The sequence below is a fragment of the Typopeltis vanoorti genome, chromosome 14 (assembly GCF_054136105.1).
Source record: "Typopeltis vanoorti isolate ZY-2024b chromosome 14, IOZ_Tvanoo_1.0, whole genome shotgun sequence".
In the NCBI taxonomy this organism is placed as follows: domain Eukaryota; kingdom Metazoa; phylum Arthropoda; class Arachnida; order Uropygi; family Thelyphonidae; genus Typopeltis; species Typopeltis vanoorti.
The window spans coordinates 60,298,018-60,312,561 of NC_143562.1; the positions used below are offsets into that span (position 1 = coordinate 60,298,018).

A 14,544-nucleotide genomic window follows, 5' to 3' on the forward strand; every position below is an offset into this window, starting at 1 on the left:
TGTGGTTACGCAACATTGATGACGTCTTCCTTATCTGGGGACATAATTTAGAGGAACTGCAAAACTTTCTAAACCATTTAAATAAATTCTCGGATCTAAAGATCAACAGATTACCTGACTGTCTTAAATTTTCAATATTTCGAAAAACCATCCACACTGATAGATATTTACATGGTTCTTCTCATCACTTCCCACCTCAGAAACTGGGCATCATCTCCACCCTTGCCCATCGAGCAAGATGTCTCACTTCCACAGAAGAAGACCTTCAAACAGAGCTTAACTTCCTGAAAAACACCTTCTTAAATAATGGATAATATTCATCTCGTAACATCACTAAACGTTTGAGACCACGCCAACATCGTCGACAAGAAGATGATTCCAACCCTATCACTCATATACAGTTACCATTTATCAGCTCTCTTACCCCAAAACTAGCTAAGATTTTGAAGAAATTCAACATAAAGACCGACTATACTACTCTGCCAAAACTTCATTCTTTTCTGAGTCGACCAAAACCAAAGCAACTGCATTTTCCTGGTGTTTATAAAGTTTTGTGCGACTGTGGTTGACCTTATTTTGGCCAGACAGATAAATCTGTTTCACTTCGTCTTGAGGAACATAGACGTGACATCTCTTACAGTAGAACATGAGCGAGCGCCCTTTCCAGTCATGTCCTCTTCTCGGCAAATTCTAACCTTGAAGAACAGCCACATCAAGTTGACTGGGAACGCACTACTAATTTATATATATGCAAGGATGAATTCGAAAGAAGAATTACCGAATCAAAAGAAATAGTTCTGGACCCTTCACATTGGAACAACAATCTAAGCTACAATTTGCTGATTCCCATAGGCAGTAATCCAGTACTGGCGCTCTAAAATTAGCTGTCGCACACATTCAACTCATGCTAACGGTAGCACGCGGTCACCTATTCAAATATGACTGTTACAATTCTGCTTTTTATTAAGCTAGAAGGTCCATGTTTTTTACCTCGTTATTTTTATATCTTATGTTTTTTATTTCTCACCTGAAGAAGTCAGAGCACTGATGAAACTAGTCGTGATGTATTAAAGGTTTTTGTTATACTTTCTCGGGTTCTAGTCAGTTAAATTTATTTTTATAAATGTATACATCCCGAGGAAATCCTAATTTCAATAATATATATATATATATATATATAAGTTTATGAAATTCACATCGTATGATACTTTATGGGTTGTTTCTTTAAGTATCTAATAAGTGGGTTCTAAAATGTTTAGTTTTAGTATGTATGTATGTATGGCTATAATTTTTTTTATTAATAAAATATAATAAGCACGATTTAACTGTCAATGGGAAAAGGTGCCTTTTTTATTTGGTAAACTAAATGCTGTATTTTTGTAAAATATCTTGTTGCCATAATAAGGCTGAACGAGCGCCCTTATTAAGCAGCACCATGAGGCAGACTGCCTCTATGCTACACCCTGTCGACAGTACTGGTCCCAGGGATTATCAAAATAAAAATAATTATTTGGAGCTTATATAATTAGAATAAAATATAATTATCTTTATAAATATGTATATATAAATTTAATATTTCTTAAATATATGATATATCCAATTTAATTTTTCTTTATTTTTAATTTTTTCTGCCTCAAGTATCATTGTAACATAAACTCTAAGTTTTCTGCCCTTTTACTTTTCTGCCTGCAGCATTTGCCCATTCCACTCCTGCCTCGCGTCTGGCCTGTTCATAAGGCCAGTACCATTTCTCTTATCATCTTTAGTTGACTAACTGTTTGTACCACTGTATAATTCTTTTAAGGCAGTTATTTTTTTCTATGGCATATTGCTTTAAGGTACTTTGGATTTTATCAGGGATAAAATGTAGTTCCACAGATGATATAACTTCTAATCTGAGAACCAGTCAGAGAGTAATAACAAAGTTATGACCTCAAATTAGAGCGATGGCTTCTTCTGTAGAGAATTTGGCAAATTGGCACATTGTCATTTTATTTTATTTTTTTTAAACACTTTCAAGTCACGGTCATAAATTTATAATCACACACAGACAAGAATTCATATTAGGAATTATGATGATAACCAAATGTGTGTGTGTTCTACAATCTACCTCCTACAATTGCCAACAAGTTCTGCTTACATGTAGTGAACATCCTGACCAAATCCAAACTACCTATAACCAATAGGTCAGGAAAGAAACAACAGCTTTAAAAGAGCACAAAAGGTCACACAGAAAGAAAAATGGATAAATGGGCATGCAATGAATCTCCCACCCTGCCTTTCTTTGGATAATTTCTATATAAAATATTTAGGCAACATAGCACTCATTAGAGCTACATTCAAACCTTTAGTGAGGCTACATTACATAGATGACGTGCTTGCTATTTGTCTCATAGGCTAAATATATTCATTTTTAATGCACATAAACAGACATCACCCTAAAATACATTTCACAAAAGATGAAATAAACAAATAAATAAATCTTATAAAAGTCGACTCGTTTTAGCCATGTCTTTCAAATATTATTTGTAAAAACCAATGCAACACACACGCACATATACTGGAAGATACATAAATAATATCTAATCCAACAATATAACATCCTTAAAACTCCCAGAGACAGGACTATTTGTTTTAATGCCTTGTCAAATATCTCTGTCATATATTTAGTCAATGGTCACAACCCCTACAGAACTAATAAAATGCTACATGTTCCCTCCTCCCATCTTCCCAATCACACACACACAAACAAGACAAAGTACAACTATTCCTATAACTTCCAAAACACATTCAAACTAGCCACAACTACCCTCAGCTGCTGTCCAAAGGGCAATCTCTATTCTTTATGACATCCAAAAGCAGATAAAGTGCAGTGTGACTGTATGGACCACTATGGACAAATGGTAAGATATATTAATTTCCACCTACAAAAACACAATTTGCTACCATCATTATAAAGCCAGGATTGACCAACTGTGCTTTGGACATTCCTTCACACAGAATTAGATGATTAGGTTGGAATGATCTGAATTCTGGCTGAGCAATTAAAGATATGAGACAGTATATATTATGTCTCTTAATTGTGAGTTCTACCTGATGGTTTGGAATGAAAAACCTTGTTACCTTCATATGAGACTGGCTAACTCAACTTCAGTTGAAAAGGTTCCTTACAAAGGTTCTTTTGTGTCAGGATGGAAGAAAATGAACATGCAATGTAAATGCTATTACAAGTCAGACTATTTTTGAAGTGGCCATGAAACAGTCTGTTAACTTCAAAAAGACTGAATTAAATTACCAAAAATTTGGGAAACAATCATTTTAACATCTAACAATGGTAGACCTATTCTTTTTATTCAACATTAGAGGGCACTTAGGTAGGAGTTTAGTTATTTTACTCAATTTGTGTGCTCTGCAGATGCTGATGCTTGTTTAAAATTCAGGAAAATGACAGCTAATTAATCAATTAAATATCTTATTTATTTTGTTCTTGGTATTGTTTAATACTGTTAAACGTAAAAGATGAACTTTTTAGAAGACTAAAAAGTTCACAAGAAATTCAGCTACCTAAATGAATGATATAAAAGTTTACAAAATATAATTTTTGTGACATTCTTCCTAAATTATTTCTACCATCAATTTTTATGTGTGACTGTATTTATTGCACTATGTCTGTAATTTAGACTTCAAGCAACGCAGTCAATGAGATTTAACATGACTTGAGAACTAGTGTACTGTTATGATGAGACTATTCAACACGTTCCTTGAATTTCTTTCATTAGCATTTTCTCATATTGTACATATTACAATATCATAAAAAAATCAACTTTTTGTAATCCTCAACACCAAATGACCATGCTTTCAAGACCAGTGTTGCAAACACTTAAGAAATGTCATCCTTGAATGCCCATTTCAACATATTTGGTTTTGTCTTGAGACTGATTAAATTTGATTGCTTGTCTGGTCACAATTTTTCAAAGGGATTCCTTAGGATTTCTTCAAATGCAACTTTATCTCACAGAAGCATTTGGGGTACTCAATATGAACTATGAAATTTCTTTCTCAAATTTTCAGGAACATGTTACAGCTTTTCTTATTCTTTAATGTTAACTTCATATTTCTCAAAAATCAACTTGCACATATAGAAACATTTGCAAAATGACAGACATTATGATAGAAACACTAGTTTGTTCACTATAAGGTGTACCAAAAAGTCCTGGCCAAGCCCCCCATAGTATCACTGCTATTCTCAAGCAATTCACATTATAACAATCCACTTTTGAAAATTTAATTCAATTTTGCAATCAAATCAAATGCAACCACAATAAAAATTTCAGGAGCAGCAAATTGATAATGTTGCTAAACAGGAAAATGTTACAGCTTTTCTTATTCTTTAATGTTAACTTAATATTTCTCAAAAATCAACTTGCACATATAGAAACATTTGCCAACTGTCAATATTGTTAATATACAAATGAAAATGGCAAACTTAAAAATTGTTGACCTTACTGGCAGTGTGGATGTATTTGCTCTCCAACAAACAAGTTATAGGTTTGAATTCATTGATAGTATGGATATTTGTGAAAGACTTCAGATGGTAGGCAATTTCTGCAGCCTAATGTGAAACCATCACATTCACTATATAGCCTGAAAAATGTTCTATTTGTTATCCAGAGCAGGGTTTTGAATTATGTAACTTGTAGTCCACCCACAGTACTGACATACTATAGGCAGTCTTTTTAATGTGTGCGAGTCACATTAAAAAATGCACTGACAAAAAACAAACAAAAAAAACTTTCTCTTGGCCGACATCAACGAGGCTATTCGTGCATTAGAGGAAGAGCTTGCCGGTATGCTGAACCACGACCTTTGGACGATTCTCTATGACGTCTCGCGGGCTTCAGCAGAAAAAGAATTTTAAAAAATACAATGTCGGCACATAAAAAAATTTGAAAATCTGAAAATGAACTCTACCTCCGAACCTCAACTACTGTTCAACATGGTAATTAACTTGTCTTCTGTTACCTTGAAGCTTGAAGCACTCAGAACACCTGCATGTGGCCACAATTTCGCCATAGCACTGAAGAAAATACCTTTCAAAGAAATAATGATACAGGTAGAATGTGGAATCTGCAACCTTCCTAAACATATTTCCAACAATATCAGACTGGATGTAGCTGGTGTTCTTACCAAAGAAAAACTACCAAAAACCAACCTATCCAAAGAGGAATATAAAGCTCTACAAGAAATGAGAACAACAGAGAAATAGTAATCATGAAAGAGGATAAGGGAAATGCCACTGTGGTTCTCACCAAACAGACTATACAGGTAAGCTTACTTCTTTATTGTTAGATCGGTCTACCTACCTCCCTACTGAATATGATCCTACAAGCTCCCAAATCAGAACACCCCAAAGACTCCTTAAGAAGGTTACTTCTTGGCCTGTGGAAGTTACTAACAAATTAAAGCCTTTTAACTCTAGACTCCCCCAAATATATGGACTACCAAAAATCCATAAACAAAATGTGCCATTACGTCCCATTGTGGATAGCATTGATTCCCCCCACATACAAATTAGCCAAACATGTAGCCAAAGTGCTCACACACTATACTGGCAACACACCATCACACATAAAAAACTCAGCCCACTTCAAAGCCAGTATAGAAAACCTCTCACTCCAACACACTAACATAATGGTCAGTTTTGATGTCTCTTCCCTATTCATGAATGTCCCACTCAAACTGTCCTCACTTTTTTTCTTTTTCCCAGTTCACCTGGGAAAAAGAAAAAAAGTCTTCCTTTCCTAGACACTCTGATTACATGCCAGTCTGATGGATCCTTGGCTCTCTCTGTTTACCGAAAACCAACCCATAGCAACCCAGGCAGTTACATTCACCAGCAATTCCCCCCCCCCCTTACAACAATATGGGGTTATAAAAATCCTATATAACAAAGCAAAATTAATCTGTTCAGATGACAATGCCTAACCACTGAACTGAACCACATCCTTAACACGTTCTTAGCCAATGGCTATAATCCCCAAAAAATCCAGAAAATATTAAAACCAGTTAACTCCCACCCACCCCTTCATAACAAGGATTACACTAAAATCTATCACCATTCCTTACATCTGGGGCACCTCTGAAAAGTTAACCAAAATCCTAAACAAATATGACCTGACGACCTGCTACAAACCATATAAGAAACTGACATCCCTTATCTACTCTACCAAAGACCAGCCACTTCCCCTAGACCTACCTGGAGTATACCATGTTCCTTGCAGCTGTAAACTGTCCTACTATGGCCAAACAGGCAGGATAGCTAATATCAGAATATCCAAACACAAAGACTACATCCAGTTTCACCAATATAGCCATTCTGGGCTTGCGGACGATGTTCTGGATACCAGCCACAGAATATGATGGAAGAAAGCCACTTGACTACACTGCAGCAAATATATAAATAAATATAAATCATGGAATCAGTCTCAGCTCTAAAAAACTTCCCAAACCTCAAGAAATTTGGATGTATGAGCTCTAGGGATGTCAGTTACTCTCTTCGGCCTCATTTGCTCGTTGTTAGTGCCTGCGTGCACATATCATAGTTTTATGTTCCCATGAAAATTTCAATCTAACACTGCCGAAATATAGGAAGTATTGATTAAAATTTTCTTTTCATTAATATTTAGTATATGTTGTAAATTTCTGAAATAATTTAATAAACAAAAAAAACATGCTTAATTCTGTTTCCCACAATATTCACACTTGGTATTTCAAATACATCAACTCAGACAATACAGTTTATCATAATACTAAAAAAAAACTAAATTAATTAAAAAATGAAATCTAAATTAACTCACCTACATCTGCTAAACAGTTCAAAAGAAGCAAACAATGTGTCATTGTATCTTCATCATCATGGAACCTTGTCAAATACTTAAGTAAAATATCTATGATACCACCCTGTATTGCTAATTCTTGAGTCTCTCCTTGTAAAAAAAATTAAAACTAATTTGTAATGAAATACTAAGTTGCTCATTTAAGTTAATTATTGAAATGGTACTATAAATGATACTCATTTAGACAGATGGATCTATAAATTTCATGAATGAGACAATACTATAAAAGCTGCTTGATACTTTTTATAGTGATGCTAGAATTTGCTATATTTAGTTTAAAACATTTTTATAATACTAAGAAATTTACTATTATAAACACAATTTACAGAAACTTTAACAGTTTCTGTAAACTGAAACTAGTGGAAAAAATATACAGTTTTAGTTCAATTTCAGTCCACTGATTATAGCATTTCCTTAAATATTACATTATGATTCCTATCCTTCAAAAGTTATATTATATGTAAATGCCAGCCTGGTGTTGGCCGAGTGGTTAGCGTATCTGCTCACCAGCCAAAAGGCTGCGGGTTCAAATCCCGCCGTGGGTATGGATGTTTGTGATTGTCTGTGAATATTAGTGGTGGTGGGTAACAGATGGCATTGGTATAGATGATGAGGTTCATTGTAGTTGGTGGATTGAGTGGTGGAGATGGAGAGTTGTAGAATAGGTGCCCTCCTCCTCGATGAGTCTTTGGACTCCTTGAAGGTGTCATGTAATAATAATAATAATAAAAGCATTTAAAATTATTAGCTTGTACTCTGGTGTAATATACTATCAGTATTTCTTTCTTCTTAATGATCTTCTGGTTTTGTAAATTATCATAATTCTGTCCTGCAGTAGACCTAGTGGCCTGTTACAGACTCCTAAGAAAGAAGTGTAGAAAGTTTTCAAGTCATTATAGGAGGCATCTGACAAAGAAAATTGAAAACTTATTAGAGATCTAAACAGATTCACTTTAGATCTCATTGCAGGAGATCTAAAGTGAATCTCAAGGTATATTAGAAACGTTTTGGAAAAATTTAGAGAAAGTGCAAAAGCTAATAATAAGTACATACCTGCTGAATTTCTGCACAGGATACAACCTAGTCGTTACTAACATGATGTTTCAACATAAGGATGTGCACAAATTCATATGGGGAAAAGATAGAAGAAATAAGAAAAGTCTCATAGATTATAAATTAAAGATGGCAAGACATTATATTCTTGGTTTAATCCTTTATTCAAGTGTAAAAACACAAAATTTGCACCTGAAGTAATTTCAGGACTAGGAAACTCATATATAGAAGCTAATGACTTTACATCACTTGCCTTATTATCCCATAATTCGGGTTGTACCAATGTTGACAAAATTTGATACAGGCATCTTCACATCAGTTTTGCTGTCGTGAAATTACTTCACGAAAGGTCAAAAATGGTTTGGACAGTGACCCTTCTCATAATGCATAGCATTGTACATGTCTGTAAGGATATGTGCTTTGCATTTGATATATTCTTTTCTAGCTAATTTGGTATATTCTATTTCAGATCTGCAGAAGCCACTGCCCCAGTCAAATATAGATGGAACAACATCAGTTGAAATTACCAAAAATGAACCTAGTATAACAATAGAACAGGTAAAAAACAAAATGCAAAAAACATGAAACTGTTCTACAAGGAGAACTGGAGAAGAAATAGAAAAGCAAGTACGACAACTGAAAGAACTTAATATGCAGACATCATCATCAAAAAGGAAAGATGAATTAATAAAAAAAATTGAGGATAAACAAAAAAAAATTAAAAAAAGGAACTACATCTAAAAGAAAAAGTAATAAAAAATGTAAAGATGGAGAAGGTTGTGGATCGTCAAACGAAAACTCTTCACGCTCTGAAGAGTTTATGGACTATGAAGAACCATCTCATGCTATTAAAGGAAAAGCGAGAGATACAATTAAAGAAAATATAATAAAGCTGACTGATTCAAAATTTTCTCAGTATGATTATCATCTACATGAAAAGAAAATAACTAGCTTCCAAATCAAGAATGATTGACATAAAATTGAAATAATGGAAAACAGTTTACAAGACGCAGGCTACACAGTTGCTCTTTCACAGACTGAAAACCTCATCAAATTCATCCAAAATTTGAAACACATTATTAATCATTGCATCTCCTTTCTGCATTGCCTTATTAAATGTACGAGGATCCCATAAGCAAATTAAACAAGAAACCATATGGAAACTTATGCTATGCCATAATATCAGGTTTTTGTTTCTCCAAGAAAAATACTTCTGCAGATATAAAGATATAAAAACTTTAACAGATAGATATCCACTTGTTTCTTATTGGAGCTTTGGAAAATTTAACAGGGCTAGAGTAGGAGTTATTTTTCTTGCCCCTCCCCCCTCCTTGGGTCATTCTGTAATATCCAAAGGGATGCAGAAGGGAGAATCTTGACAATAGACTGGAAATACTGTGATATGTAATAATGTTTATAAATGTTTGTGCTCCATCCAATGGAACAGTTAGATGAAAATTCTTCCAGGAATTGGAGCCATATTTATACAGTGCCCACTACATCATAGCAGTTGGAGACTGGAATTGTACTGAACACCCCAGATTAGACAAAATAGGAGGACACCCCCAGGAGTGGAAAAGTGGGATATGCACAGTTAAAAACATTCATTTTAGAAATTATGGACTTTAACAACCATGTTATAAATAACTCTTTTAATATACCGATGTTTCGATCTTCATATTAAGATCATCATCTGGAGCATATACAAATATACAGGATAAGCTAAGTTACATTACATACAGTAAGCTAGAGAAACAATGAATTGATCACAAGTTATTCTACTGGCATGACCTCTAGTGAAAAAAAAAAAAATAGTAATAATCCCACAGGCTTCCTTAAATTTGTGTTCATACCATGTTTTGGTGTGATGTAGACAACTAGTGTTTTCCCAGTCAATTCTATGTAAGGTGTTCAGGGCATGATCCGAAAGGCCAGCTTCACCATAATTATTATATTTGATGTGTCGTTTATCTCTCAAAGGGGACCATGTAACCCCTAGAGAGCGCTTCCCCTGGGTGGCGGATAGGAGAGCCCACCATGTATGTGTGTGTGTGGTGGCGGAGTGGTCTTAATATACTGAATAAGGACTCGTGGACCAACAGGGCCATAAGGGGCAATCATCTTGATTGTAAGGGAAGTGGCACTCCCATGGACCCCTTGCTGGATCTATCCTCTTCTTCTTCTACTTTGAGGAAGATCCACTTACTTTAATCTTTTTTTTGTAAGGCATTATCAGCCAACTCTTCTTATTTTATGACCCTTATACTATTAGAGTACTCGAGGGCCATGGGGTCTTTTCATTTCTGGCCTTACAACTATGTCCTCTCTGTAAACCTTACTATAATTCTTCTATAATCTACTCTTTCCCCCCTTCAACATACCCTATTCCTCCTATGGGTTTAAATTCAGAAGAAGGCTATTTCAGAAGTCTTAAGGTAGCAGCCCTACCACTGAACTATTCCATCGTCAGGCTAGTCCCCTGACATAGGGAACATAATTCTACTGTTAACCTGGTAGAAAAAGATAATCGGATTGAATCTATGGAAAACGGCCCTGGAATGGAAAAGGTAAAACAAAAATGGAAATGACAAAATATAATACACATAGCAAACTGGAATGTAAGAGGAATAGCATATAAAGAAATAGAATTAGACCAGTTATTAAATGAAAGAAATTTTAAAATAGCAGTAATCACTGAAACAAAAAAGAAATTAAAAGGAACTATGAGAACCGAAAATTTTAATGTGATATACAGTGGAGTTGACAGAGACCAAGGAGCACAAGCAGGAGTCATGATTTGGATTCATAACTCCCTTTCAAAACAGTTAAAATATTATAAATTATGGAATGAAAGAATAATAGAAGCTAGAATAAAAATAGATAGAGGCTATTTAACAATAATTGGTTTATATGCCCCAGAAGAAGGAAGAGAACAGAATAATATTGATTTTTATAATCAACTACAAAACATATATAATAAAATAAATAAAAATGATTACGTAATTTTAGCAGGAGACTTAAACGCAAGAATTGGAAACACAAAAATTAATAATAATATAGGAATACATGGAGAAAATACTCTAAACAGGAATGGTAAAAAAATCGATTGACTTTGTAGTTTATAATAACCTAAAAATAATGAATTCCTTCTATAAACATAAAGACATACATAAATATACTTGGGCAGCAAGAGGATGGAAATCAATATTAGATTATTTTATATTAAATGAAAAGACATCAAAATTTTCACTAGATGTTAGAGTTCACAGAGGATATGAAATAAGCAGTGACCACTTCCTTGTTAAAATAAAATTAAGATTACCACCTAAATGGTTACAAGTAACCAGAACAGAAAGAAAATTTGAAACATTTGCTTATAAAATTAGACTACTGAATGACACAAATGTACAATGGCTATATGAACAAAGAATTAACCAATATCTAGATAAAATAAAATGAAATGAAGAAATAGAAATAGAATGGCTTACTATAAAAACTATACTAAATGCAGCAGCAAATGAAAGCTTAAGAAAGACCAAAAAATTCAATAAAAGGAAAAAAACAGAAGATCTGGGATGATACAATCAAAGAAATAATCAAAAAGAAGCCTATCACAAATGGCTAAGCAGTAAAAAATTAGAAGATGAAATAGAATATAAAAGAATAAGAGCCATAACTAAAAGAGAAGTCAGAAAAAGACAGAGAATCATGGAGCAAATTTGTTTCTAATTTAGAACATGACTTATATAAAATAAGATCCAATGTATATAAGATTTTGAAACACTTAAATGCAGATACCAAAGAAAACATAAAATTAAACACCAAATTGAAATTAGAAGAATTTCTAAATTACTACACAAAATTGTGGGCAGACAAATATTTTAAATAAGACAACTGGCAAACAATTAATGAAAATGAAATAACTAAAGAAGAATTAGAAATCAGCTTGAAAGAAACAAGAAACGGAAAATCGCCTGGAGAAGATAAGCTAGGTTCAGAACTATATAAATATTATTATTATTATTATTAGACACCTCCATGGAGTCCAAAGACTCATCGAGGGAGACTGTGCCAACAGCATCAACAATTGATCCCCTTCCAAACTACTAACCGCACTCAAAAAATTTGCTTAACTTTTTGCGTGAGCCATTAGTAGCAGAGGCTCTACCAATCGACCAACCTATATGCAAGAACAAGATTCAAAGAAAGACTCTTATTATTTTTAAATAAAATTTATTCAACTGGTATTCCCCCAATAGAATGGAAAAAAGCAATTGTAATTCCTATCTTTAAAAAAGGTAATAGAGATGACCCTAAAAACTATAGCAGTATCAGTATACTAAATTCCTGTTACAAAATATATAGCAGAATCTTAAATAGCAAACTAATGAAATATTCCAAAAACTTTATTTTAGAAGTACAGAATGGATTTAGAAAAGGATGATCATGTATAGACCCAGCCTTTTGCCTAAAATTAATAATAGAGAAAAGAAGAGAATACAATTTAGAAACATATATTGCATTTATTGACTTTGAAAAAGCATTTGACAAAGTTAAAAGAAACATATTATTTAACATATTAAAAAAAAGACAAATACCAAATAATATCCTAAAAGCTATCACAAGTATATATGAAAATAATCAAATACAAATAAGATTAAATCACGAGCTATCATATACGAGAGAGATAAACCAAGGGGTCCGAAGGGATGTCCCTTCTCAGCAACTCTTTTTAATATTTACTTAAATGAAATAATAATAAAATGGAATAAAAATTTACATCAAGGAATTAAACTTTCTCCTACAGTGAACTTAAACACTCTCCTCTTTGCCAATGACCAAATAATAATTACAAATTCTGAAGATAACATATACAGAAAGCTATTTTAGATCTAAATGAGATAGCCAAAGATTATGGTATGATAATATCAACAGAAAAATCAAAAACTATGGCCTTTAAAAGGACAAGATCCAGCAAGAACTAAACTAGTAATAGATAACAAGATCTTAGAATAGGAATTCATGAATTCATTATGAATACCTAGGATGTATGATCACATATGAAAATGAAAAAGATATAAACATAAAAATTGCAAAATATTTAAAAATAACAGATGTAATTAACTCTATATTTAAACCAAACCTAATTCAAAAACAAACCAGACTAAAAGTATACAATACATTAGCCCTACCAGTCTTAATGTATGGAAGCGAAATCTGGACAGTAAAACAAAAAGACAAAGATTAATAACAGCAGAAATGAAGTTTATGAGAAAAACTTCAAAGTATACCCTATTTAATCACAAAAGAAACGAAGAAATTATGAAAGAATTAAACCAAGAACCAGTAATAGAAAAAATTAAAAAACATAAACATAAATGGATGGAACATGTTCAAAGAATGAAAACAGAAAGATTACCAAAACAAGACTTAAATTTAGTACAAGCCATTAGGAAAAAAAGAAAACCAGGACGTCCTCTTAAATGATTCAATGATGACTTCTAAGGCTGGGAGCCATGCTAGGCCTAAAATGATGATGATGATGATGTGTTGTTTATGTTCTTATTGTCTGATAGGAATTGTGTGTCCTGTTTCTCCTATATATGGCATGTTACAGGTGCAATAAATACAGTATACTCCAGGGTGGGCCAGCAGAGGAAGTGGGTCTTTGGATGAATTCGGTAAACTTTTTAATTTTGCAGGAGGTTTAAAGGTGGCTTTGAGGTTGTATTTTCATAGTATTCTGTTTATTTTATCTGATGTCCCTTTAATGTAAGATAACTTTATATTTCTGATAACTTTAAATTCGTCTTTCAGTGCCTGTTCACTGGAGCAGATCTTCAGAGCCCTGTTTTTTAGAGTATTAATGACACCTAGTTTTTGTGTTGGGTGGTGGTAGGAGTTTATGTGTATATATTGGCCAGTATGTGTCGGTTTCCAGTAAACAGTGAAGGAAAGATTGCCAGAAGAAAGATGTGTGACAAGTGTATCTAGAAACGGAAGTGTGTTCTGTTTTTCAATCTCAATTGTGAACTGTATGCATTTGTGTTGTTTGTTTAGGTGGCTAAGAGATGTGTCTAGTGTCTGGCGGCCATGGGACCAGATTGTGAAAACATCGTCAACGTATTTAAGCCAGACTTTGGGTTTTAAAGGAGAGGAACCTAAAGCAAGTTGCTCAAAATGTTCCATAAAAAAGGTTAGCAATGGGGGAGGTTAATGGCGAGCCCATGACTATGCCTTCTTTTTGTAGGTAGAAAGCGTTTTGCCATACAAAATAACCAGAACGCAATGCATGTGCAAAGAGCACGTTGATTTTCTGGAGGGAATTTGTTCTGTAAAAGAAGGATTGTGTCATTGATTGGGACATTCGTAAAGAGGGAAGAGACGTCAAAACCGACTAATAAATCATCTTTTTCTAATATAATGTCTTTGATGATGTTTATGAAGTGTTGTGTGTTTTTGATATAGGAGGGGGGAATGACCTACCAACTCCTTGAGTGTTGCCGCTAATTTCTTGGCAAGTGATAATTCGGGCTATCTATTCCTTCGACTATAGGCTGGAGTGGTTTGTTTTCTTTGTGTATTTTCGGTAGCC

At 33.7% G+C, this 14,544-nt stretch overlaps 1 protein-coding gene across 1 annotated transcript in view; it reads right to left on the reverse strand.

Moving 5' to 3' along the window:
• Window positions 1-14,544, reverse strand: part of LOC150099524 (rap1 GTPase-GDP dissociation stimulator 1-like) — a 252,559-nt gene that overhangs the window by 159,223 nt on the left and 78,792 nt on the right. Inside the window, exon 4 of the mRNA XM_090403451.1 lies at window positions 6,858-6,983. Within this exon, the coding sequence (XP_090259577.1) occupies window positions 6,858-6,983 (126 nt within the window). The remainder of the gene's footprint in view (window positions 1-6,857; window positions 6,984-14,544) is intronic.